Genomic DNA, 27,886 nt, shown 5'->3' on the forward strand with positions numbered 1-27,886 from the left:
GTTTTTGTTTTGTCTCTTTTCTCTCTTTTGTCTCTTTTTTCTTTTCCTCCACCTGTGTTTCTGTGTGTTCTGCATGCAGTGTGTTTGGCGTAGTTATGCGGCTGATGAGAACTCGGTTTCCATTGCTACCTGGAAGCCTCATTTGAAGGCGTTGCATACCTGCAGCCCTACAAAGTAGGTACAACGTTGGCAGCTGGTGTCTGAGTTTGGTGTCTGTGCCCCTGTTAAGCAGTCTTTTCCCTTCTCTTTTTCCAATTAAGTATTTCTGTTAACTTTCCTCTTCTTTTCTAGCCTGGTCCCAGATCTGTTTGGCACGTTTGGTGTGACAATGGCCGTAGGTGTTGGCAAGACAGCACAAACTGATCTAGGACCAGGCTACTTATTTTCTACTAGTCTCCTCTACCTCTCTACCTCAAGTTCTATTTCACTTATGTACTTCCTGCTTTTCTGTGAATGAATACATTTATATTTTTATAATTTGTCTTATGTTATTATAAGTAAATCATTCACAGCCATCAAAAGACCAATATTGTCCAGGTTCCTTTTCATCCAAACTGTAGTGAACTCAAGAACTCAAGAAATATGACTAAAAACCAATAATGTAGATACCCCAGTGCACCTCTATCCTGCTGACACAACAAGCATTCATATCTCCCAATATATGCTCAAACCATCAGTCTAACAGTTTAAGGTAGCGTTCTCAATGACACCCCATTCCCTATGTAGTGCACTACTTTTGATCAGGCCCTAGTCAAAAGTAGTGCACTACATGGGGAAAAGGGTGCCATTTGGAACTTAGGCACACACAGTTAGCTAAGATTCACTGAATACTTGAGATTGTCTGCACTCCACTTTCAACTGAGGCAGTGAATTTAGCGATCGTCCACCACGGCCCAATCCATTTCTGACGATAATCAGCGTCTAAATGATCCATTTACACGCTGAGGCCTTATTGAATGTGTGGCCACTTCTCCGTCTCTCGTCTCATTGGACTGGCACTGTGCTGGAATAGCCTTGTGTGATTGGGAGATCTGGAGTGCCTGTATTGGTATTATCTGCCAATAGCGTTTCAAGACTGGTAAATATGCAGATGGAATGTTGTGGAACCTGGAGATATTGGAGAATCCATCTGCTACATGCTTTACTGACAGATAGACAACACACACACACACACACACACACACACACACACACACACACACACACTGATGACTCACACCTGTCTACACACTGCTAGCGCGTTTGCCTGGATAGTTACACTGCATTGAAATGCATGTGTGTGTGTGTGTCTTGAGTCTTGTTTCTGTTTAGTCTGGTGACATCCTTGTGATTTGCTCTGCCTCAAATCCTCAGCATCTCTTTTGATGACGACCCGTCGAGCTCATCTCGCTCCTCGCTGTTGCATTAGATAAAGTTTGCGATGAAGACTTTGCTAAATATTTCCTCACTTTCTCCCCTCTCCCCTCTCTCACTTCTCAACCTGAAGGAAGGACCAGGGTGAATCGTCCACAAGGTGCGTACCTCCTACTTGTTCTGTGTATCTACTTGACGCACAGATCCACACGCACCACTACCACCGGTGTACGTCTTAACCCTGTGTGTTGGGGGTCACGTCTTCCCTACTGCCTGTATGGAGTACACTGATGGCAAGTCGCTCTGGATAAGATCGTCTGCTCTGCCAAATGACCAAAATGGAAATGCCAATGCTTTCAGACGCTATTCAGAACTGTGTGGGTGTGTCCCAAACGTCTCTCTCCATCCATAGGACATTGGTCAAAGGTAGTGCACTATAAAGGGAGGAGGGTGTCATTTGGGACTTACTGTGTATTGCTGCTGAAAGTGCCAATATGCAGTCTGGAGACCTATTGCAGAGAAAGATAGCTAGTTAAGAGTTGTTGGCCCTAGCTCTTAACTTAATGGATCTATTTATAGAAACAGCCAGCAGTTCATTACTTAGTCATTATTTACCTCTCCTTTGGGCCTCTCCCCCCTCTTTCTTCAGTGTTTATCTTTCTTTCACTCCTTTTATTATTCTTTCTTCCCTCTCGCTCTCCATCTCTTTATTCCTCCCACTACCCTATTCTCTCTCAGCTCTTGTCCTTTCATTCCCTCTCTCTCTCTCACTCTCTCTCTCTTTCTTTCTTTCTTTCTTTCTTCCTCTCCTTCATCCCTTTCTCTCACTACATCTCTCCGTACCTGAGGTGTTCTTCAGGAAGGAAATGATTGCAGTGGTTTCTCTCTCGCTCTCTCTCTAAAATTAAAAAATAATTGTGTTTATTGCAGTCGTGTGTAGTGTGTGTATTTCAGCATAACAGGATTTGAGTGACACAGCCACTGAATTACAGAGTGAAGATAGAAGAGGGAGAGAACACTGTCTTTCTCTCTGTCCCCTCTCTATTTCTCTCTGTCTTTATCTCTCTCTGTCTTTCTCTCTCTCCCCTCTCTCTATTTCTCGCTGTCTTTCTCTCTCTATTTCTCTCTGTCTTTATCTCTCTCTGTCTTTCTCTCTCTCCCCTCTCTCTATTTCTCTCTGTCTTTCTCTATTTCTCTCTGTCTTTATCTCTCTCTGTCTTTCTCTCTCTCCCCTCTCTCTGTCTTTCTCTCTCTCTGTGTGTCTCTCTCTGTGTGTCTCTCTCTGTGTCTCTCTCTCTCTCTTTCCCCTCTCTCTGTCTTTCTCTCTCTCCCCTCTCTCTGTCTTTCTCTCTCTCTGTGGGAGCTTGAAGTGATGTAATATGTTGCTTTAGCTGTCGTTACACAACAGTAGGTAAAGCAAAATGCGTGTGTCTTTAAAGTGAAAAACAGAATTAAAAACCTGAGGGCCACTAAAACATTTGTCTGTGTCGAGAATGTACTTATTTTTTATCGGAGATTTCCAAACTAAGTGTAAAACGTCAACAGAATACCAGAAAAAAATAAAACCTTTCAGTGTTGCCTAGTGTTGAGAGGGTGAGGACAGAATCCATCCCACGCAAACTCAAACACTTGAAAAGCATGTCGGTAGAAAAGGAGAGACAGAGGGAGGGAGAGAGCGAGAATGAGAGAGAACAAAGCTCCAGCATCCTCCACCTATTGAATTCAATTCACAACCCTTCTCATGGTCAAGGGCTCCACCTCAAAACTGCAGGAGAAAAATAAATAAATAACAATACATTTCTGAGTGTCATTGAACCAGGTGCCGATGGCCCTGAAAGCCTACTGGTGCCCGACAGGTTGCCTGTTCTAAAAGTTTACCGTCCTCCACACATATGACTCAGCGCCCTTTTCTCTCTCTCTCTCTCTCTTTCTCTCTCTCTCTCGCTCCCCCTCTCTCCCCGTCTTTCTCTCTCTGTCTCTCCCTCTTTCTCTCTCTTTTTCCCTCCCTGTCTCTCCTTCTCTCTCCCCCTCCCTCACCCTCTCTCTCTCTCTCTCTCAGCCAGCTGAATTAGTATGGTTAAATGAGAGACATGGACAGGAGTGGGGCTGAATGATCAAATGATAGGCCTTTTAAAAACGCTGTCATACCTAGGCTCTTCATTTTCTCTCTCCACTGAGCTCAATTAGCTTTGAAACACGCTCTTTCTAAATGTCAGCAAGTGGTTGACAACGTATAGTGGTTCTACAGTATCTCTGGTCACGCTTTAGTTTTGTGCAATTGAAGCCGAGTGATCATGCTGTGCTTATAAAGCCTTCATATACATGACATAAAGGACTATGTCATCTGTCATAAGTTATATTAACATCCATAAACTATACAGTACATAGACATTAATACACTTAGTTTGAGGTGGCGATTGTATAGATTAGATTTCATAAACATTCACATGCAGACATGAAGGCATGTGACATCTTTACAGAAGTATACATAGACATTCATAGAAGCTACATTCATAACCTATACAAAGACGTTCACATACAGTACCAGTCAAAAGTTTGGACACACCTACTCATTCAAGGGTTTTCCTTTATTTTTTTTTCTACATTGTAGAATAATAGTGAAGACATCAACACTATGAAATAACACATATGGAATCATGTAGTAAACAAAAAAGTGTTAAACAAATCTAAATATATTTTAGATTTGAGATTCTTCCCTTTGCCTTGATGACAGCTTTGCACACTCTTGACATTCTCTCAACCAGCTTCACCTGGAATGCTTTTCCAACAGTCTTGAAGGAGTTCCCACATATGCTGAACACTTGTTGGCTGCTTTTCCTTCCCTCTGTGATCCAACTCATCCCAAACCATCTCAATTGGGTTGAGGTCAGGTGATTGTGGAGGCCAGGTCATCTGATGCAGCACTCCATCACTCTCCATCTTGGTCAAATAGCCTTTACACAGCCTTGGCTTGGGTCATTGTCCTGTTGAAAAACATATAGTCCCACTAAGTGCAAACCAGATGGGATGGCGTATCACTGCAGAATGCTGTGGTAGCCATGCTGGTTAAGTGTGCCTTGAATTCTAAATAAATCACTGACAGTGTCACCAGCAAAGTACCATCACACCTCCTCCTCCATGCTTCACAGTGGGAGCCACATATGTGGAGATCATCCGTTCACCTACTCTGCGTCTCACAAAGACATGGCGGTTGGAACCAGAAATCTCAAACATTGCCCGTGTTTGTTGGCCCAAGCAAGTCTTCTTCTTATTAGTGTCCTTTAGTTGAGGTGATTTGACCATGAAGGCCTGATTCACGCAGTCTCCTCTGAACAGTTGATGTTGAGATGTGTCTGTTACTTGAACTTTGTGAAGCATTTATTTGGGCTGCAATTTCTGAGGCTCTAATGAACGTATCCTCTGCAGCAGAGGAAACTCTGGGTCTTCCTTTCTTTTGGCAGTCCTCATGAGAGCTAGTTTCATCATACCGCTTGATGGTTTCTGCGACTGCACTTGAAGAAACTTTCAAAGTTCTTAAAATGTTCCATATTGACTGACCTTCATGTCTTAGAGTAATGATGGATTGCCATTTCTCTTTCCTTATTTGAGCTGTTCTTGCCATAATAAGTACTTGGTCTTTTACCAAATAGGGGTATCTTCTGTATACCAACCCTACCTTGTTACAACACAACTGATTGTCTCAAATGCATTAAGAGGGAAAGAATTCCACAAATTAACTTTTAGCAAGGCACACCTGTTAATTGGAATACATTCCAAGTGACCACCTCATGATGCTAGTTGAGAGAATGCCAAGAGTATGCAAAGCTGTCATCAAGGCAAAGAGTGGCTACTTTGAGGAAACTCAAATGTCAAATATATTATACACTTTTTTGGTTAGTACATGATTCCTTCCATGTGTTGTTTCATAGTTTTGTAAATAGCAAAAATAAAGAAAAACCCTTGAATGAGTAGGTGTCCAAACTTTTGAACTGTACATTATAAACATATATATTTGCTTACCGTATCTCTTTCCTCTGGTTTGTAGTAAGGTTCTCAGTAGTAAGCAGACGTTACTGAGGAGGTGTACCCTACGGAAACATACTAGGTACCCCCCCCCCCCCCCCCCCCTGCCCGCCTGTATTCATTACTATTTTGGGAATGACTATGAATTTATTATTGATGCATGGATTCGAAATCCGAGAGAAACTTGGTGGTTTTCAAAATGGCCGCATATGGGTTCTGGGAGTTCTCTGAGTATCTGAGTTACCTTTGCAACAATGTTGAGCTGCTTTTGGACAGTGCCCGAAACTGCTGCCTGTTGTCTTATGACTTGAACCACTTCTCCTACTGTAGACTAACTCGTATTACTCAAACCACCCTGCATACCACTGCTGGCTTGCTTCTGAAGCTAAGCAGGGTTGGTCCTGGTCAGCTCCTGGATGGGAGACCAGATGCTGCTGGAAGTGGTGTTGGAGGGCCAGTAGGAGGCACTCTTTCCTCTGGTCTAAAAAAAATGCCCCATGGCAGTGATTGGGGACAATGCCCTGTGTAGAGTGCCATCTTTCGGATGGGACATTAAACGGGTGTCCTGACTCTCTGAGGTCATTTAAGATCCCATGGCACTTATTGTAAGAGTAGGGGTGTTAACCCCGGTGTCCTGGCTAAATTCCCAATCTGGCCCTCAAACCATCATGGTCACCTAATAATCCCCAGTTTACAATTGGCTCATTCATCCCCCTCCTCTCCCCTGTAACTATTCCCCAGGTCGTTGCTGCAAATGAGAATGTGTGTTCTCAGTCAACTTACCTGGTAAAATAAAAAATAAATTCTACAATTCTGACTGTACAACAGCTATTTGGTAAGGTCTTAAAAACAGGTAACCCAAAATCTGGTAACCCAAAACAAAACTGATATGCTTTTAAAAAAAAAAAAATTAAATTTATTTTATTTATTTTTTTTACCCCTTTTTCTCCCCAATTTCGTGGTATCCAATTGTTGTAGTAGCTTGTCTCATTGCTACAACTCCCGTACGGGCTCGGGAGAGACGAAGGTTGAATGTCATGCGTCCTCCGATACACAACCCAACCAGCCGTACTGCTTCTTAACACAGCGCGCGTCCAACCCGGAAGCCAGCCGCACCAATGTGTCGGAGGCTACACCGTGCACCCAGCAACCTTGGCTAGCGCGCACTGCGCCCGGCCCGCCACAGGAGTCGCTGGTGCGCGATGAGACAAGGAGATCCCTACCAACCAATCCCTCCCTAACCCGGACGACGCTAGGCCAATTGTGCGTCGCCCCACGGACCTCCCGGTCGCGGCCGGTTACGACAGAGCCTGGGCGCAAACCCAGGGACTCTGATGGCACAGCTGGCGCTGCAGTACAGCGCCCTTAACCACTGCGCCACCCGGGAGGCCCAGATATGCTTTCTAACTGGTTTATTGTGATATTTCACCATCAACTGCAATCTTTCTGGAAGTTTTATCAACTACTCTTGCCTCTTACCTCACTTCCTGTCATTCACACCATTCACACTCATATCACCAAAACGTGAAAGACACAATGACTTCATCAACAGTCACGTTAACAATTACAATGACCACCAAAACAGTCACGGTTAGATTGGATATAGTTTCCTACCCTTTGCCCGCTGCCTGTCCTCTGCACGGCCCCTCCACTGCCACTGCATGTTGTCACTTGGAAACCCTGTACACAGCATTGTCCATCCTCTGACCTCAGCACTCCACCGTGTGCGCCTCACCATTTCAGCAGTCCCTCCTTGGATATTAGACCCCATGAATAGTTCATCACAAAGGTTCATGAAATCATCACTTCACCCTATTCCCTTGGTGGTTTTGGTTAGCCATGATACAAGATCCTCCCCTGCACAAACTCCTATTGTACCTCTTCTATGGTAGCTCCTCCAATGGGGACTCTGCCAGTCCGAGAGACAGGGATTGGCCAGCTGAGGTCACATGTTTAGGAGTGAGCTGAGTGCTATAAAGAATCACAATTGCATACTAACCTGCTGAAGCATTTTGCCTGCTGTGCGCTTGTATTTTGGATAATAGGCTGCAGTGCATGCTGGTCTATGAATAGACCCATCAAGCTAACCTAATTTAAATGCCTTGTTCTCCAGTGAAGCAACCAATAATTGGGTAAACGAATGAACAAACTCATGAAATGGTGAAAGACTCCTGTAAAAAGTCTCCAATCAATTGCATTTTGTTTTAATTGTTCCCGACCCCGAACCTGTGCTTGATCTTGATACAGTACGTGTGTATATCTTTGTTCCACTAACACCATTCCTTTCTCTCTCTCTCCATCCCTCCACACCATCCTCCCCTTTCTCCTTCCATCGCTCCATCCCCATGACAGTCAGAAGCTGAGTTTCAAAGACCGTGTCCGGATGGCGAGCCCCAGGGGGCAGAGTATTAAGAGCCGGCAGACGTCGGTGAGCGACCGGCGGTCCCCGGGGACTGAGGCTGGGGGTACGGAGGGCACCAGCCCTGCCAAGGTCCAGAAGAGCTGGAGCTTCAACGACCGCACCCGCTTCAGACCCTCCCTCCGCCTCAAGATCCAATCACGCTCCACTGCCGATGGTGAGAAGAACTAATGAATTGTTGTGATTGGTCAATAGTTGGATTTGGGCGTTTAGTGTAAGAGATGGGTTGATTGGTACCATGTTATTTCCCTTGCCTTTATACCAAAATGGTAATCTTGCCCTGATACTTTCTACACATGTTATCATCTTTAGAATGATATCTCATGATATCTTTAGATATACTTAGATCACTGGTGAGCTACATTGACTTAAAACCACACTCTTAATGTCATGCTAGCTTTCACTCCCTTTCCCTAAGTTCTCTGGCTGGGCGCTCTGTGCTAGCCTATGAAGGATTACTCCTAGACCGCCAGTCTTATGGGCAGACCAGACCAGAGCTGGCACAGACCATAGAGCCCAGCGGGAGGAATGTTAATGCCTGTTTGCAGTGCGCTGGTTTGGGCTAGTGGGGCTGGCCGGCCTGGCTTGGTTATGGCTGGAGCTCTGAACCGTGCTCTGGATGGTGGGTGGGAAGGGAAGGGAACGGGTATGCTGTAGATTAGCAGCCTTAGGGGGCTAGCAGAGGCTGCAGTGCTGCTTTATCCAGCCTAGCCAGCTGGCTGAGGAAGGCAGGGTAACAGCCACAGTGACCAGGTAGCTAGGTCAAATGGAACACCAGCTAAATTCTAGAATGAAGTAGGTCTATACCAATAGTGGACTACAATAACACTATTACCATAATAACACTATTACCAGCACATTATGTTGAGGATGGATAGAAATGGAATAGGGGATTTATCCAGATTAATCTGGTGTAAGAGACGTTTTGGATAAAGTGAGGACTACTGACTATACTGTATATGACACTGACCTTACACAACCGTACAATAATCATGTTGTATATGGTAAATGGATTGTTGCATATACAGTATGCCAGATGGATTAAATGGCTTTGCCAAGAACCAGCTACAGCACTTTCTGAATTAATGAGAGCAGAGATTGATGCTGGCTGACACACACACACACCAATCCTCCAAAGGCTTGCCTTGTAACATTACAAATAGCATTAACCTGGGGTCATAAAAAGTTTTCTATTGGTCAGGGGGAAATTTGTTTGATCTGCACTCTACCACTTCTAACCCCTGGCCCGCTTTGGTGTGCTTTATGTCGTAACTCAGGCCACTCATAAACAGCAGGTCTTTGTGATAATATTTCCCATTAGCAATATAGCTACTGAGGAGAGGCAGCTCTCAGGCTCGCGCTCTTCAGCTATACTGTGGACTCTTTTGTGAAAACAAGAATTTTTCCATTTTTTTTCTCTCTCTCTCTCTGTCTCTCTCTCTCTGTCTCCCTCCCTCCCTCCCTCCCTCCCTCCCTCCCTCCCTCCCTCCCTCCCTCCCTCCCTCCCTCCCTCCCTCCCTCCCTCTCTCCCTCTCTCTCTCTCTCTCTCTCCAGTAGCAGTGCGTGGGTAAAATCCCTGTGGAAGCCAAGCCAGTAAAAACATATTACAACCAATGTTGGGATGATTGCGTTGTTTGCTCTACAACCCATTCGTTCATACGTTGCCGTGATATACAATAAGGCATAAATTCAACTACACGTACATTTGTTTCATCACAAAACCGGAGAGCCAAGTCGGGCCGGGGGAAGTCCACAAAGCAAATGTTGCATGTAATGAACAGTTATATGACCTGCAACCAGTGGTGTAAAGTACTTAAAATATAATACTTTTTCCTCAAAAGTACTCATATTTTGAATGCTTAGCAGGATAGGAAAATTGTGAAATTCACACACTTATCAGGAGAACACGTGGTCATCCCTACTGTCTCTGGGGTGGCAGACTCACTAAGCACAAATGCATATTTTATAAATGATGTCTGAGTTTCGGAGTGTGCCCCTGGCTATCCATACATTTGAATACTTTTACTGAAGTAGTATTTTAGTGGGTGACTTTCACTTTTACTTGAGTAACTTTCTATTACGGTATCTTTACTTTTACTCAAGTATGATTTAGAAGTCAACACAAAGACAACAGGAGCATTGCCTCTGCTATTTCAACACCATTCCAACTTAAACATTTAATCAACAAGGCTAAATACAGTATGCTTTTTTGAATACACTGAAAACAAATGGTACAAATGTGTGTGTGTGTGTGTGTGTGTGTGTGTGTGTGTGTGTGTGTGTGTGTGTGTGTGTGTGTGTGTGTGTGTGTGTGTGTGTGTGTGTGTGTGTGTGTGTGTGTGGGTGGGTGTGTGTGTGTGTGTAAGTAAGTAAGTAAGTAAGTAAGTAAGTAAGTAAGTAAGTAAGTAAGTAAGTAAGTAAGTAAGTAAGTAGGTAAGTAAGTAAGTAGGTAAGTAAGTAAGTAGGTAAGTAAGTAAGTAAGTAGGTAGGTAAGTAAGTAAGTAAGTAGGTAAGTAAGTAAGTAGGTAAGTAAGTAAGTAAGTAAGTAAGTAGGTAAGTAGGTAAGTAAGTAGGTAAGTAAGTAAGTAAGTAAGTAAGTAAGTAAGTAAGTAAGTAAGTAGGTAAGTAGGTAAGTAAGTAAGTAAGTAAGTAAGTAAGTAAGTAGGTAAGTAAGTAAGTAGGTAAGTAAGTAAGTAAGTAAGTAAGTAAGTAGGTAAGTAAGTAAGTAAGTAAGTAAGTAGGTAAGTAGGTAAGTAAGTAGGTAAGTAAGTAAGTAAGTAAGTAAGTAAGTAGGTAAGTAGGTAAGTAAGTAAGTAAGTAAGTAAGTAAGTAAGTAAGTAGGTAAGTAGGTAAGTAAGTAAGTAAGTAAGTAAGTAAGTAAGTAAGTAGGTAAGTAAGTAAGTAGGTAAGTAAGTAAGTAAGTAAGTAAGTAAGTAAGTAAGTAAGTAAGTAAGTAAGTAAGTAAGTAAGTAAGTAGGTAAGTAAGTAAGTAAGTAAGTAAGTAAGTAAGTAAGTAAGTAAGTAAGTAAGTAAGTAGGTAAGTAGGTAAGTAAGTAAGTAAGTAAGTAAGTAGGTAAGTAAGTAAGTAGGTAAGTAAGTAAGTAAGTAAGTAAGTAAGTAAGTAAGTAAGTAGGTAAGTAAGTAAGTAAGTAAGTAAGTAAGTAAGTAAGTAAGTAGGTAAGTAAGTAAGTAAGTAAGTAAGTAAGTAAGTAAGTAAGTAAGTAAGTAAGTAAGTAAGTAAGTAAGTAAGTAAGTAAGTAAGTAAGTAGGTAAGTAAGTAAGTAAGTAAGTAAGTAAGTAAGTAAGTAGGTAAGTAAGTAAGTAAGTAAGTAAGTAAGTAAGTAAGTAAGTAAGTAAGTAAGTAGGTAAGTAAGTAGGTAAGTAAGTAAGTAAGTAAGTAAGTAAGTAAGTAAGTAAGTAAGTAAGTAAGTAAGTAAGTAAGTAAGTAAGTAAGTAAGTAAGTAAGTAGGTAAGTAAGTAAAAAGTAGAAGTTTGGACTCACCCTACTTGTAGACTAGCTGAAAACCGATGCCATCCTCCTCTCTTTCATGTTGGTTAAACGGTCTGTGGCTCTGTCATACAGTACACGTTTAGTTTTTGTTGTCATAGGCTACCTAGTTAAAACGCTTGTTAGCCTAACTTCCTCGCATGGGCAACAATGAACCAGCGAAGTTAGCTGGCTACTTAACGTCAGCCTACAATTTGCCCAGCGTCTTCCGGGTTAGGCCGCCATTGTAAATAAGAATTTGTTCTTAACTGACTTGCCAAGTTAAATAAAGGTTCAATAGATATACTGCCACAACATGTCACACTCTTTTGGTCCACACAGCATCAGATAGATGGGCTACACATACTGAGACAGAAGGGCTCTGTTTCCCTCGCTCTGATGATTTCTCCGGTGAGATTCAGCCACTTGCGAATTGATGGAAAACCATTAAAACACAGAGAGAGACAAAATATGTTTTTTTTTGTAAAATATTTGGGGAAGCCTGGCTCCCCTTGGCATCAATGCGCACCACTGTCTCTCTCCCTCCCCTTCTTCCCTCTCTCCCTCCCCTTCTTCCCTCTCTCCCTCCCCTTCTTCCCTCTCCCCTTCCTTCCCTCCATCTCTCTTTCTTTCTGTCTCCGTCATAAAAATAATGAAGGTATGTTATAACTCAAACTCTCTTTCCCTCCATCTCTCTCTCTCTCTCTAGCTGACTCTAACATGACCACTGAGGATGGGTTCGGTGATGACAAGGGGTGTCACTGTGAGATCTCTGTGGAGGACCTGCTGCCTTCCGTCAAGTCTGTCATCCGAGCCGTCAGGTGAGACACACGCACGCACGCTCGCTCACTCACTCACTCACTCACACACAAACACACCTGCTGCCCTCACTCAAGTATGTCATCAGAGCCTTAGTGTGACCTTTTTTCTTCTTATTGTAACCTCCGAACTCTTTCCCCTAATCCATACCGTGAGAGGCAGCTTCAAAATCTCTCTTACTTCCCGCCATGGTTTTAGCCAGTGGATACATTACTACATGTCTTTTCCATCAGTCTTACCACTTTGATCCTCACATTGGGCAGTAAGGGCCTCTCATATTCAACCTCTTCCGCTGTATGGGGCCCACAGGTGTATGTACTAAGCTCCCCTCTACACTCTCTCAAAGGGCTAGATTTACGTGCTACACAGCTCAGGTAAACAGTGAGGTAAAGACTGATTTTACCTCAGATCTTTCGCAACTTCACAGGAATATTTTCTTTTGGACTATGAAATGATTTTCCAGATGAGCGGTCATGTATTTATGTTGAGAAAGAAGAGCTGTTTCTGCTGTTGCTATTGGATAGTTTTAGATCTCAGTACCTTGGCGTGTGTTACTCGAGGTCAATGTCCTTCTTTGTTTGAGGACTCCCTCTTATGGCAGATTGACGAACTGCATTGAGATTCCCTCCTATGCTGGATCGCTTTCATTAGGACAAACCGTAGCGAAAATTTTCTCAACGGGAAATAAAAACGAGCGTTTCTTGTTAGACACGTTCACGTAGTCCCTACCTGTTTCAGGCAATGTTCTTTCATCTGGTATTTAATGAACATGATCTGGTCCATCCAGGATAATGAAGTTCCACGTGGCAAAGAAGAAGTTTAAGGAGACGTTGCGTCCGTATGATGTGAAGGACGTCATAGAGCAGTACTCCGCCGGACACCTGGACATGCTGTGTCGCATCAAGAGTCTGCAGACACGGTGAGAACAATAATGCACTGTCACGCATGGACAAAGTGCTCACAAAGTCACACTCTCTAACTTAGACCTTCCAATAAAATGCATGAAAAAGCTTAGCTAGCAGCTGTTTGCCCATGTGTATTCACTGCTTAGCCACTAATGTAAGCAGTATGTCTTTGTCTTCATGTGAGTGTGCATATGTTCGAGTCTGTGTGCATACATTCATATTTGTGTGTGTGTGTGTGTGTGTGTGTGTGTGTGTGTGCGCGTGCGTGTGTGTGTCCTCACTTTCCCCCACAGGCTGGACATGATAGTGGGGCCCCAGCCCCTGAGCAGCAGAGCCAAGACCTTTTCCTCTCCCTCCCTGCCCATGTATTACAGCCAGGGCAGAAAGAACTCCACGCAGGGGTCAGAGTTAACCCCCTCACGCCCCTCACACACACCTCTCACGCACTCCTCTCCTCACATCCTTTTGACTTTCTCCTCATTCCCTGCATGTGGACTAGCTGATTGTTTGCAAGAAGAAACACTGCATGGTTTTCAAATCGCAAATATCTTCCTTACCTGTCTAGGTTGACAGTATATCTTACCTGCCTAGGTTAACAGTTTAATATCTTACCTGTCTAGGTTGACAGTATATCTTACCTGTCTAGTTTGACAGTTTAATATCTTACCTGTCTAGGTTGACAGTATATCTTACCTGTCTAGGTTGACAGTATATCTTACCTGTCTAGGTTGACAGTATATCTTACCTGTCTAGGTTGACAGTATATCTTACCTGCCTAGGTTGACAGTATATCTTACCTGTCTAGGTTGACAGTATATTTTACCTGTCTAGGTTGACAGTATATCTTACCTGCCCAGGTTGACAGTATATCTTACCTGTCTAGGTTGACAGTATATCTTACCTGCCCAGGTTGACAGTATATCTTACCTGTCTAGGTTGACAGTATATCTTACCTGTCTAGGTTGATAGTATATCTTACCTGCCCAGGTTGACAGTATATCTTACCTGTCTAGGTTGACAGTATATCTTACCTGTCTAGGTTGATAGTATATCTTACCTGCCCAGGTTGACAGTATATCTTACCTGTCTAGGTTGACAATATATCTTACCTGTCTAGGTTGACAGTATATCTTACCTGTCTATGTTGACAGTATATCTTACCTGTCTAGGTTGACAGTATATCTTACCTGTCTAGGTTGACAGTATATCTTACCTGCCTAGGTTGACAGTATATCTTACCTGCCTAGGTTGACAGTATATCTTACCTGTCTAGGTTGACAGTATATCTTACCTGCCTAGGTTGACAGTATATCTTACCTGCCTAGGTTGACAGTATATCTTACCTGTCTAGGTTGACAGTATATCTTACCTGCCTAGGTTGACAGTATATCTTACCTGCCTAGGTTGACAGTATATCTTACCTGTCTAGGTTGACAGTATATCTTACCTGTCTAGGTTGACAGTATATCTTACCTGTCTAGGTTGACAGTATATCTTACCTGTCTAGGTTGACAGTATATCTTGCACGGGGGATCCATTTGGGACTGTTGATGGGTTCAGTTTCTAGATTCCTCCTGGTGATGTTTCTTCTGTTCTGCATTCCTGTCAACTGAGTTCTCTCTGAGTTTTCTCTTAAACTTATGGCCGATTCAATCAGATTCACTTTAGCCAACACCCGCATAGCTGATGTGTTGACGGTGTCGGCGGTGGAATTGCGTTAGAGTGATCAAATCCACAAGTTGATCCCGGTATTATGGCTATAACGGACATTGCCATTGGCTGCACGGAGTCTCATTAAGTTTGCATTCTGGAATGTGAGATGTAATCTACACCTCGATTAGGCTGTTAAAAATCCTCATTATTTGGTTAAATGATTTTTCAATTAGAGCTTCATTATTTCTATATAGCCGACACTTTCTCATTCTGAACTTCTAACGCGAGTGGGGAGGTGTGGCTTCTTGACAATGATCACAAGAGCAGCTGCTCACCGATTTACAGCTCCAATGCCATTCCACCGCCGACACCGCCAAAACGTCAGCTATGCGGGTGTCGGCTATAGCCGGTTAACACTTGATCTGATTAAATCTAGGCCCTAAACTTTCACTGAATTTGAAAGGCCTTATTTACCAAATGAGTGAGCAGTGAGCCACCATGTGGTAGAAACATAAAATAAAAAATGTCTGGTCGAGAGCTTCTTGAGTCATGGAAAATATTAATTATCTCATATAAACATCTCAAATGAAAATCCAAATGTGTAGTAAAATGATATTTAAATACAAATAAAAACTATGCTTGTAATTTAAGGTCATCCATTTTGTATTTCAAATCCAGTAGTAGATAATACATTCGCCTCTTCTTCTTGGCTTCTCAAGTTTACTCTTAGATGAAAAAAGGTGTACTGACATCCCACTGGGCACAGACTTCAATTCAACGTCTATTCCACGTTGGTTCCACCTCATTTCAGTGAAATGACATGGAAACAACGTTGATTCAACCAGTGTGTGTGTCCAGTGGCATGCTGTTGATATTGATACACTTGCAACATACATCTCTAGTGACACAGTAAACCAAGCCGGTATATATCCTTGTGAGCAGTATGGGCCTCTACAGTAAGTGTTGCATTCTCACAGAGGACCAATTCCAACTCTAACTCTTTCCTTCCTTCTTCCTTCTCGGGCAGGCTGCCTACTGGACATCCTCTGGTCCTGCACCATTCTGTACCCTCTCTTTAACACTATGTCTCCTGTGCCCTCCAGAGTGGACCAGATCCTGGGTAAAGGCCAGGTTCCTCTGGATAAGAAGATCCGGGACAAGCTGCTGTCTGATGGAGACCTGCTGGAGGACATGAGTATGCTGGGTCGTGTCTGCAAAGTGGAACGGCAGGTCAGTGGGTTTCCATGAACTTAAACGCTGGTTCATTAAATATGGTGAGTTATGTGTGGTTCACCTTTTACATTCGTGGGAATTGGCCTATACGGATGGGGGCTCAATTGAAATGTTTCTTACAGAAGAAATATGAAAAGCACACGCATGACCATGGTAGCAATTGTAAGGGAACAGTTTGATGATAATGGGAAGATAAATGATTAGACCAAAGGTGAGCACACAAGTCCACCTGACACGAGACTGGATCCAACCAATACACTGTCGACATTCAGTAACATAAGAATATCCCTGGAAAACGTGGGGTAGGTGCAAAATAAGACAACAAAGTTACAAGGGTTTGAGTGAGAGGACTAACTGGAGTCTCCAAGTGGCCACACACCTCTCCAAAGTGTGCACAGCTCCCAAGTCATTTCAATGCATTTCCATGACTCAAAGAAGAGTCTTCAACTATAAGGTACTTTTTGAGCTCTCCTAGCTGTGCCGTTGAGGAACTAGAGCAAGCAGACTTGTAGCTGTTTCGTTTGGAACACAACCCTGTATCCCCGCCATCACACAATTACTGTTGCTGTTTACGCAATCCAAAAATGGTCCATAATGAATCGCAGTCGGGGTCAGGTGGGCAAGATTTGAACGCTTGTTCTATTGCCGACATGACTAGCTAAGTTAATATATACGATCTTACAGTGTTAGGCTTTCACAAGGTCATTTTGGTACGCATAGAAAAGAGTCATGAGTGCATGCAGGTGTGTGCCATGGAAAATTATCTTCAGAAATACAAAACAGGCTCATTCTGTTCAGAACAACCCAGGGTATGACGCCATGTCATCTTGTAACTGTACATCAAACATACTGATCATAAACGCTGACACTGTACATGCCATGAGTTTTATGATATGGAAATGTGAAGTGCACATTTGGACTCACAGGTGTTTGGCTTGTGTGACATCAAAGTGGTATTTATTATAATAATCCTCATCGTCTCATCTTTCAAAGTACATAGAGTCCTCTTAACTTAACTTAAAGAGAACAAAAAAAAATCACATTTTGCCCAAGTACTGGGAGAGATGTGGGGCAACTTCTTAACGCGCGCGGTGCTCGAGTTCAGAACAACGGCTGTCAGTCCAAACCCATACAGCGCTGTGAAGCGCAGAGCCTGAGCTCTGATGTCATGTATAGTTACTGTACAGCTACTACGTCCCAATTTAGGCACTTATTAGTGCCCAAATCTGCCATTTTCAACCCGTATACGGGTACAGGTATGAGTGTAAAGGGCTACCAACTACTGTTATTCAACATATTGTAATTGTTTTGCGTATTATGGTTAATTAAATGTGTTTGCATGTTGTTTGTATTACCAATTATGTGAAAGTATTCTTTCTTTTCTGTTGCTAATATTAACCTTCATTTTTATTTCCCTCCCTCCCTTCCTTCCTTCAATCCATCCCTCTCTAGGTCCAGTCTATTGAGTCGAAGCTAGACTCCCTGTTGGACATCTACCGGCATGTGTTACGTAAAGGCTCCTCTTCTGCCCTCACCCTCTCCTCCTTGCCCCTGTTCGAGCTGGAGCAGACCTCAGACTACCAGAGCTCTATCCTCTTCAAGGACCACTCCACCTGCTCTACCCAGGTCAGCAGCACCGGAGGTGGGCCAGGGATAGAGGGCCAAGGGGGGCGCGTGACCCGCTCCTCCACCAACACCTCAAACCTGTCCCGGGGACTTCACCTTATCCTGGCGCCGCCCACCGAGCTCAGCCTCAACCTCAACACTGGCACCACCTCGCCTTCTACCGGTGGGCCCCCGCCCTCCTCGTTCAGTCCGTCGCCCCTTCGTCAACACCTCCACCATCATCACCATCATACCCTGCCGGAACGTGGGGAACCAGTCCATAGGGGAAGTTCTTCTCACTCACCTCCTATTCTAACTCCTAATTGTGTATCTGGAAGTGGGGGGTTTCCTACTCTGGCCAGGCCCCCACCGCCTCCTCCCCAGCCCAGCCGGACGGTGGGTCACTCCAGGACGGAGAGGGAGAGGGAGGTGGAGGTGGGCGACTTCTGTGGAAGCCCGGAGGAGAGGGAGGATGGTGATGTGTTAGGCCCAGAACAAGGCCTCAGAATCGGGAGGCTGGGGCAGTCAAGAGGGGGGTCCAATGGGAACAGCAATGGCCGGCCCTGCAATGCCAAAGCAGAGGGCTCCTGGACAAGACACACAAGCCTGGAGATGGAGCCCCTGGTACCCCTCTCTTCTGCTCTGGGAGGAGGAGGCCGCTGCTCCTCCGGCTCCAACCCCAGCCAGGTGGACCGAAGCCTGGGCAAGTCCATGTCTGTCCAAGACCTGGGGCAGGGTGGGACCACCTCCATGGCCCTGGATAGCCACCACCATCCTAGCCTCAGCCTCTCGTCCCCCAGCCCCTGCAGCAGCGACTCCCCCACAGGCTCCCACAGTAGTCAGGACCCTGGGGGAGGGGGCGGCGGGGATGGCTGGGGGGAGGAGGACCTCTTTATCAGCGACAGGGACGTGGATGCCCTCCCTCTCCCTCCCGAGGCTCAAGGTGGAGCCTTTGGCTTTGACTTCTTGTCCCAGGGTACAGCCGACGCAACCTCTTACTCTTCAGAGCTACTGAGGACAGACCCTGGGCTTGGGGCGGGGTTAAGTGCTCTGGCGGGGTTCAATAGGAGCCTGCCGAGCGGGAACACGTCATCGCCCGCCTCAGTTGGGAGCGCTGAGTCCCTGAGCATGCCGCACGTACGGCTAAAATAAGACACACCCCCGTGTCGTATGGACCAATCAAAAAACCTCACCTTATAGAGCTCTTTATTCTATTTTTGGAGGGGTGAGGGGGAACAGGGAGGGACTATAATGGTTATTTCTGTTTATATTTATGTTGATTCATTTGATAAAAAGCAAAGTATTTTTCATCCAAGTCGACGATACATGAACATATCATTGCATGAATTATTATTGAAGAAATCGAAACAAAGAAGGTAAAATAAGGAGAGAGAGGTATATAAAAAGAGACTTTGATATATATATTATATATATATCTAAGAAACAAGCTCAACTTGATCCTGAAAGACAGTGGGTTGATCTGTGATCTCAACACTGCATGAGCACTGCATGTTTTCAACTGACCCATGTTACAACTTACCCATAAGTCTTCATTCATTAACACTGGAAGTTGTTGATGCCTATAGGCCTCATGGCAAAACCCTTCTAGAAAACGTTTCCTTCATTTTAATACACATAATCATGTACAGTAAAAGTTCAAGTGTGGGGCCTCCTATAAGACTAGAGCGTATGGGGCAAGTTAAATGCTTACATGAACCCAATATCATACTGTTATCCAAAGCTTCTGTGGCAGCCATCTTGAAATGAATGTTGCCTCAATACGACCAAGTTTTTCACCCACATCAGTTCCCTATAATAGTTTCTCATTTGAGTGACTTTTGTGGACATACAATGGTACAAAACACCCCTCATTGTAATGATAGACTTGCCAAGTCCAGGTCAATACTAGTTTGAGGTAAATTGAATTCTGCCAACAGGTCACACACACACCAATACACACACACACACCCACACACTCCGGTAGTTTACATACTGTATAACCGTTGTACACAAGCTGCTACACATAGTCCCGGGAAAGGAATAACTTCTAAAACAGGAGACGAATAGCTGCTAAAACCATAGAAATAGAATTACTAGAATACGGTCCCCCCATCATGACACCTTTGAATGGGGATGCCCGTTCTAGTACTTCTATTTCTATGCCGAAAACACAGTTCCATTGTGCACCCCGAGGTGTTATCTACCCGACGACCAAGGCATCCACATTATGTGATTTCTTGAGATGCCTGTGTATCTTCTCATTTAATATTTTTTTTGTTACTTATAAACACAAGAGAGCAAAACACGAAGGGAAAAAATATATTTGTTATCCGATTATGTGACCCTCTTTTAATTAAATGAAGATACTTGCAGTCTTACATGGTTTCAGTCCCAATCACACTCCCGGCTTTAGTTCTTTTAATACGTTATAGTTTTGAATGCTTATTAAACTGCTTAAACGGAAGTTGACATGCTGTAGAATGTATATAATGTTATGTTAATAATCTGTAAGTGATATTTCGCACACCCTGGCAAGCAGTGTGAGTGACATCATGGCTAATGCTAACAACAATTATTCCTTTTGACTTAAAGGGATATGTCACTCAAATCACAAAATTACATTGTTCTTCTTACCTTTCAAACAGTCTTTACAGGGTACCAAAATAAAACATGTATTTTGTCATTTGAGTGGACTAACCTTTTAAGTGTTACAGATTCAGGTACAACAGGGTCATGTTCAATAGGGCACAATGTAGCAAAACATTTCGAATTGGAATGCAAAGATGACTCATTGGACACGCTCAACCTCAGGTAGTAGGCTACCTCATCGGTTTCAAAACGTTTTGTAACATTTTGTGCCAACTGAACAGGATCCTGTAGGGATTATTGGATGTTTCACCAAGGGGGTTGTTTCAAAGGAGAGAAACCCATTCAAAAACAACATGAAATACAGTATGAAATTGTACGCTAAATCCAAAGCTCCAGTACACATACCATTGGAAACAGAAACCTTAGCAGAAACATTTATGGTCGATTAAATCCTTATTGAAGGCTTTACCAGAATATGTGAAGTATACAAAACATGCAGTACATAACATGGTGCCTTTTTTGGCGATATACTGTCCATTTCAACATGTTTATTTGCACCCAACGTGTGGGTTGTTGGCCTTTTGTGCTGAAATGGTCTCACATACTTGATTTTTTGTTTCGTCCCTTGTATATATAAAAAAAAAAAAAAAATGACTATCTGATTTGGGCATTATTTATCCACAGACAGACCATGTATTACCAAAGGAAAACTGGCCTTTAGAAATGTCATCATTGTGTCTCATACGATCATTATCCTAATTTATTTAAATGACGTGCACATACCTATACGGTAGTAATAATGTCCGTTAGCTCCGATCAAGCCTGTGATGTCATGAAAAATGCTAAAGAAACTTTTATTCTCCTACATCAATAAATTTAAAAAAAAAAGGAAATTCAAGTGTATGTTTGTTGACATATTTACAGACACGTCCTGTTAGCCTTTGACCATTGTGGTGTATCCTCTGTTCTGTAGCTGCATGTTGGCATCTATTTATTACCTTGAAAATGATTTTTTCAACTTTCAACCCATATTTAAATGACTGCGGAAAAATGATGCACATGTTGCTAAGTCTGAACCCTTTTTAAATGTCTTTCGATATAGATCAAGCTCACAGGTTACAATAAGGTGTCGAGGGAACAGTGTCGACGAGGTTTGAACAGTGCAAGGGAGCTTTTAAGCTGAGCAAGGTGCTACAATATGTTAGTATCGGATATATCTTTTTAAAGTGTATCCGGAATATGCAAGCAGCCATAGGAAAACACAACACCATTTCAACATTTTATCAACTTAAAAATGTTTGTACATTTTTACTAACATTAACTAGCAGCCAGTTTAATGCAAACCGACACTATCAATAACATTTTTGAGGTTGAACTGAGTACAATAGCACACACCTAGAGGAGTTATTTAAATGGTCTTCCACTCAGATAGTGTATCCTAACCACAAACAGTCAAACAAGCAGACCAAAACATATATAAAACAGAACACTTCCTTAATGAATATACCATGACATTGTTTCCCTCTGTCTGCTCTTGCGATGCATCGTGAGCACGGACCAGACTTTGACTATGGTGTGTAGGAGGGGAGTGATGTTTTCACGGTGGCAGACGCTAACGTTGCGAGCCCAACACAATGTTCATTTGACCTTCTGGGCCGACTTGGTGACCTTGCCCGTGGACGGAGCCTTCTTCTCCACCGCCTTAACGCCCACCGCCTGACGCATGTCACGCACCGCAAAGCGCCCTGGGAGGATGGAGAGAATGATCGAATGTGAGTCATACTTCTAATGATTTATTATAAACATATTTCAGTCTATTACAGGCTTTGCAGCACATGATACAATGCTATAGTTGATTTGAACTGTAGCACTTTGAAAATACTAAATGGAACATGTGATTAGTTCTAGACAAGAAGCACCAAGACTGATGAAGGATGGAGATAACTTATCTGATGAACAGAGCAGGTTCTGTAATATATATATATATATATATATATATGACAAAGATGTACAGTACACGTCATCTGTCCCCCCAATAGGGATCTGGGTTGAGGGCAGACACACACACACCACCTACCAAGTGGTGGGTACTCGGAGAAGCTCTCCACACACATGGGCTTCCCGGGGACCATGGCAACGATGGCGGCGTCGCCAGACTTCAGGGCCTTGGGGTTGTCCTCCAGCTTCTTGTCCGAGCGCCGGTCAATCTTCTCCTTCAGCTCGGCGAACTTACAGGCGGTGTGGGCCGTGTGGCAGTCCGGCACAGGGGCGTAGCCGGCACTGATCTGACCTGGGTGGTTCAGGATGATGATGTGACTCTATGCTATTTGTTACAGCGAACTCTCCTATCCAGACACACAATGTTCTCCACAGCGAACTCTCCTATCCAGACACACAATGTTCTCCACAGCGAACTCTCCTATCCAGACACACAATGTTCTCCACAGCCAACTCTCCTATCCAGACACACAATGTTCTCCACAGCGAACTCTCCTATCCAGACACACAATGTTCTCCACAGCGAACTCTCCTATCCAGACACACAATGTTCTCCACAGCCAACTCTCCTATCCAGACACACAATGTTCTCCACAGCGAACTCTCCTATCCAGACACACAATGTTCTCCACAGCCAACTCTCCTATCCAGACACACAATGTTCTCCACAGCGAACTCTCCTATCCAGATACACAATGTTCTCCACAGCCAACTCTCCTATCCAGATACACAATGTTCTCCACAGCCAACTCTCCTATCCAGACACACAATGTTCTCCACAGCGAACTCTCCTATCCAGACACACAATGTTCTCCACAGCCAACTCTCCTATCCAGACACACAATGTTCTCCACAGCGAACTCTCCTATCCAGATACACAATGTTCTCCACAGCCAACTCTCCTATCCAGACACACAATGTTCTCCACAGCCAACTCTCCTATCCAGACACACAATGTTCTCCACAGCCAACTCTCCTATCCAGACACACAATGTTCTCCACAGCCAACTCTCCTATCCAGACACACAATGTTCTCCACAGCCAACTCTCCTATCCAGACACACAATGTTCTCCACAGCCAACTCTCCTATCCAGACACACAATGTTCTCCACAGCCAACTCTCCTATCCAGACACACAATGTTCTCCACAGCCAACTCTCCTATCCAGACACACAATGTTCTCCACAGCCAACTCTCCTATCCAGACACACAATGTTCTCCACAGCCAACTCTCCTATCCAGACACACAATGTTCTCCACAGCCAACTCTCCTATCCAGACACACAATGTTCTCCACAGCCAACTCTCCTATCCAGACACACAATGTTCTCCACAGCCAACTCTCCTATCCAGACCTGTGCGGTGAAGCTGGCCACCTCCATCGGCGGGTCGTTCTTACTGTCTCCAGCCACGTTCCCTCGCCGTATGTCTTTTACCGACACGTTCTTGACGTTAAAGCCCACGTTGTCTCCGGGCATGGCCTCGGCCAGCGCCTCGTGGTGCATCTCCACTGACTTGACCTCCGTGGTCACATTGACGGGGGCAAAAGTCACCACCACGCTTGGCTTGATCACGCCCGTCTCCACCCGCCCCACCGGGACCGTACCAATACCTGGGAGAGAGGGAGGTGAGAGGCATGAAACCTTTGAGGAAATCTTTCAAGTCTCTCTGAGACTCTCTGAATCCGATCGCACTTGTAGAAATTGTAGCATTTAATGGCAATGTTAACGCCTTCGGCAGAGATCGCATTCAAGGCAAACGCTGCAGATGTCAAAGGTCAAGCGTGCTAGATCTCAGATCGAACGCAGCTCGGATTGAATCCCAGCCTGAGTGTATAACATCAAAAATAAAATGTATGTAAGAGCTGAAAAAACAACTCAAAACCCTTTGGCTTTCAGTGATGCACAATAGCTAAATTGACTGAATTGAAATGGAATTGACCCTCGAGCCACTGGCATAGCACCAGTGGTGGGTGTGAACGCCTCCCAGGGCCTCACCCCCTATCTTGTAGACGTCCTGTAGGGGCAGGCGGAGGGGTTTGTCAGCGGGGCGGGAGGGCGGCTGGATGGCATCCAGGGCCTCCAGCAGGGTGGTCCCAGAGGCGTTGCCGTCCTTACGTTGCCGTCCTTACGGCTTCCACCCTTTGAACCATGTCATCTACAGGGACCAGACCAAACATTAGGAACAAGCCTAGCTTAAGCGTTATGGCCTGCATAAGTAATATGTAATAAGACACCTTGTGAAAACGAACCACTTTTCATACCACGGCAGTAACACTAATTCTAATTCAGTGGAGGTGTGCACGACTGCATCTGTAACTCTATTGTGTAATAAGGTTGCGTCCTAAGAATATAAAGTGTCCTCCTGCCTTGGAAAAAGATAAGGATAAGTATACATAGAAGACTACTAACGTTAGGGCTAGCCTCCAGCATATTGTCCCCATTCCAGCCGGAGATGGGAACGAAGGCCACCGTATCCGGGTTGTAACCAATCTTCTTAATATAGGTGCTGACTTCCTTCACAATCTCCTCATAGCGTTTCTGGCTGTAGTTGGGCTCGGTGGAGTCCATCTTGTTGACCCCTACAATCAGCTGCTTGACCCCTAGGGTGTAGGCCAGAAGGGCGTGCTCACGGGTTTGCCCATTTTTGGCCTCGAACTCGCCCACGCCTACCGCCACGATGAGCACGGCACAGTCTGCCTGTGGCAAGGAGGAGACGGGGAGCAAACATGACGTTTCATTTTGTTTGCATTTGAAAGCAGTTTGAAAGCAGAAAGTGTTACATTATTTCTTGTTTTAGTAAATGGACTCCCAGAATAACCGTTTGATTTTCAGAGTAGCCAATGTAATCCTGCTCAAAAGGTTTTGTTTTCTAATAGTATAGAAGACATGTTTAATATGTTTCATGTTCTTCCTTCTTCCAGTATTGGGGCCCATACGTACAAAATAAGAAGGCCCTTGGCTAAACATTCAGTCAGGGTCCATGTTGAGTGACAGCTGGATACAGTAGTGTCTGCAGCCCATACCTGAGAGGTGCCAGTGATCATGTTCTTGATGAAGTCCCTGTGTCCCGGGGCGTCGATGATGGTGACCTGCTGGTCTCAAACTTCCACAGGGAGATGGTGATGCCTCGCTCCCTCTCTGCCTTCAGCTTGTCCAGCACCCAGGCATACTTGAACGAGCCCTTCCCCATCTGAAGACAGACCAAATCAATGGCAAAAGTCTGTGCTGTTTGTTTGTCTCTTTTGTCTTTGTTATGTTGGAACAAAATCGAGAGGTAAATAAGTCAATGCTCAGTTCAATGGTATGGATTCAAAGTGGAATCATACCATGTCCCTGAAATACCGAGCTTGGTGTAAAGTTTGACAATAGACTCTAACATATCGATCATGTATAACAACAGGCTAGACCTTAAATACTTTCCCAGCACGGAGAGTTAAGTTACTTGTGTCTGGCCACCTCCATACCTCAGCGGTCTCCTTCTCAAACTTCTCAATGGTCCTCTTGTCGATGCCCCCACACTTGTAGATGAGGTGGCCTGTGGTGGTCGACTTGCCTGAGTCCACATGGCCGATCACCACGATGTTGATGTGAAGCTTCTCCTTGCCCATAGCTGTTCGCTCAGGAAGACACCGGAGTAGATTGTGGCAAGAGGGGTCAACCAAGCTGGCCAAGTTATTAGGAATTACAATGTCATTAACCGAGCAAAATGTTTTACATTTTAGGGGGTATTGAGAAGACAAATATTTGTGAAATTGATTAATACTAGTGACTCGGTCATCGAGAACCATTCACACCCCATAAGATCTCTCTATTCCCTTCCCTGACAATGTGTATAAAGTTTCACTGAGTGGCTTGCCACCATTTTGAGAGTGAGGTCATCAGAATGAAAGAACAGGTGAAAGAAAAGCAGCTATTTCTCAACAACATGGCTGTTATTTTCCTTCCTGGTTCTCAAAGCCGACTCCACCATGTTCACGATGGCCCTGGAGACTGGTGGTTGGGTGTAACAGTATTTGGGGCGTTTAATATTTCAAGAGACAGTCACAGAAACAATGGCCAGTCAATCAATCAATATTATCCCAGGTTACATTCCAAATGGCACCCTCTTCCATATTTAGTGCACTGTGCTTTATACAGGGAATAGTACACTATAGCCTGTAGGGAATAGGGTGCCATTTCTGACAACTCCCAATTTTACCTAGGTAACCCCTCCATCCTCATATACTCCCCTAAACACCTGCTACAATTGACACTGAAACAAAGTTTATTTTTTTACATACCATGGCTATTAACAAGATAAAGAAATAACATATGAACATATTATGTGGCGGACTGCAATAGCATCGAATAGTCCCCGCGATATGCAACTGTTCAGGGAAGTCAGGAACTAATACACGCAGTCAGTCAGGAAAGCAAATACCAGCTTCTTCAGGCAGAAATTTGCATCCTGTAGCTCTAACTCCAAAACGTTCTGGGACACTGTAAAGTCCATGGAGAACAAGAGCATCTCCTCCCAATCGAAAACTTCAACAAGCATTTCTCAATGGCTGGCCATGCCTTCCTCCTGGCTACTCCAACCTCGGCCAATAGCTCCCTGGACCCAAACTGTTACAGACCTATATCCATCCTGCCCTGCCTATCTAAGGTCTTCGAAAGCCAAGTCAACAAACAGGTCACTGACCATCTCGAATCCCACCGTACCTTCTCCGCTGTGCAATCTGGTTTCCGAGCCGGTCACAGGTGCACCTCAGCCACGCTCAAGGTACTAAACGATATCATAACCGCCATTGATAAAAGACAGTACTGTGCAGCCGTCTTCATCGACCTTGCCAAGGCTTTCGACTCTGTCAATCAATATATTCTTATCGGCAGACTCAGTAGCCTCGGTTTTTCTAATGACTGCCTTGCCTGGTTCACCAACTACTTTGCAGACAGAGTTCAGTGTGTCAAATCGGAGGGCATGCTGTCCGGTCCTCTGGCAGTCTCTATGGGGTACCACAGGGTTCAATTCTCAGGCCGACTCTTTTCTCTGTACATATCAATGATGTTGCTCTTGTTGTAAAGTTTGACAATAGACTCCCTGATCCACCTCTACGCAGACGACACCATTCTGTATACTTCCGGCCCGTCCTTGGACACTGTGCTATCTAACCTCCAAATGAGCTTCAATGCCATACAACACTCCTTCTGTGGCCTCCAACTGCTCTTTAACGCTAGTAAAACCAAATGCATGCTTTTCAAACGTTCGCTGCCTGCACCCGCACGCCCGACTAGCATCACCACCCTGGATGGTTCCGACCTAGAATATGTGGACATCTATAAGTACCTAGGTGTCTGGCTAGACTGTAAAATCTCCTTCCAGACTCATATCAAACATCTCCAATCTAAAATCAAATCTAGAGTCGGCTTTCTATTCCGCAAAACAAAGCCTCCTTCACTCACACCGCCAAACTTACCCTAGTAAAACTGACTATCCTACCGATCCTCGACTTCTGCGATGTCATCTACAAAATAGCTTCCAACACTCTACTCAGCAAACTGGATGCAGTTTATCACAGTGCCATCCGTTTTGTTACTAAAGCACCTTATAACACCCACCACTGCGACCTGTATGCTCTAGTCGGCTGGCCCTCGCTACATATTCGTCGCCAGACCCACTGGCTCCAGGTCATCTACAAGTCCATGCTAGGTAAAGCTCCGCCTTATCTCAGTTCACTGGTTACGATGGCAACACCCATCCGTAGCACGCGCTCCAGCAGGTGTATCTCACTGATCATCCCTAAAGCCAACACCTCATTT

General features: G+C 44.4%; 2 protein-coding genes across 6 annotated transcripts in view; one reads left to right on the top strand and one right to left on the bottom strand.

Annotated features, from left to right (window-relative positions):
- The window catches only part of LOC110485768 (potassium voltage-gated channel subfamily KQT member 5), a 140,024-nt gene extending 119,589 nt beyond the window's left edge, over positions 1 to 20,435 (top strand). Inside the window, exons 8-16 of one of the 5 annotated variants that reach the window (XM_036940424.2) lie at positions 80 to 174; positions 1,487 to 1,513; positions 5,399 to 5,458; positions 7,729 to 7,952; positions 11,992 to 12,103; positions 12,889 to 13,020; positions 13,300 to 13,407; positions 15,763 to 15,889; positions 17,345 to 20,435. In XM_036940424.2, coding sequence (XP_036796319.1) covers positions 80 to 174; positions 1,487 to 1,513; positions 5,399 to 5,458; positions 7,729 to 7,952; positions 11,992 to 12,103; positions 12,889 to 13,020; positions 13,300 to 13,407; positions 15,763 to 15,889; positions 17,345 to 18,649 — 2,190 coding nt within the window. In that variant the 3' untranslated portion in view covers positions 18,650 to 20,435. Of the gene's footprint in view, positions 1 to 79; positions 175 to 1,486; positions 1,514 to 2,359; positions 2,386 to 2,882; positions 2,912 to 5,398; positions 5,459 to 7,664; positions 7,953 to 11,991; positions 12,104 to 12,888; positions 13,021 to 13,299; positions 13,408 to 15,762; positions 15,890 to 17,344 lie in introns of all 5 variants that reach the window. The other 4 variants (XM_021556927.3, XM_036940425.2, XM_090195850.1 and 1 more) reach the window with 4 other exon arrangements.
- A 1,289-nt stretch (positions 20,436 to 21,724) lies between these two features.
- Positions 21,725 to 25,131, bottom strand: LOC110485769 (elongation factor 1-alpha 1-like). The gene is made up of 6 exons (XM_090194328.1): positions 25,111 to 25,131; positions 24,497 to 24,784; positions 24,038 to 24,197; positions 23,441 to 23,697; positions 22,155 to 22,404; positions 21,725 to 21,831 (listed from the first exon to the last, which is right to left on the bottom strand). The coding sequence occupies exons 1-6, from the start codon at positions 25,129 to 25,131 to the stop codon at positions 21,725 to 21,727; spliced, it is 1,083 nt and encodes a 360-aa protein (XP_090050454.1).
- Between the last annotated feature and the right edge of the window lie 2,755 nt (positions 25,132 to 27,886).

The sequence above is a fragment of the Oncorhynchus mykiss genome, chromosome 13 (assembly GCF_057628025.1).
Source record: "Oncorhynchus mykiss isolate SJ-2025 chromosome 13, ASM5762802v1, whole genome shotgun sequence".
In the NCBI taxonomy this organism is placed as follows: domain Eukaryota; kingdom Metazoa; phylum Chordata; class Actinopteri; order Salmoniformes; family Salmonidae; genus Oncorhynchus; species Oncorhynchus mykiss.

Coding starts and splice junctions, on each gene's coding strand:
- LOC110485769 (XM_090194328.1), bottom strand. CDS start 25,131: ATGATCACTGGCACCTCTCAG. Junction 24,198..24,496: donor TGCTGGAGGCTAGCCCTAAC/GTTAGTAGTCTT, acceptor CGGCAACGTAAG/GACGGCAACGCCTCTGGGAC. Junction 23,698..24,037: donor CCACCACTGGTGCTATGCCA/GTGGCTCGAGGG, acceptor CCTCTCTCCCAG/GTATTGGTACGGTCCCGGTG.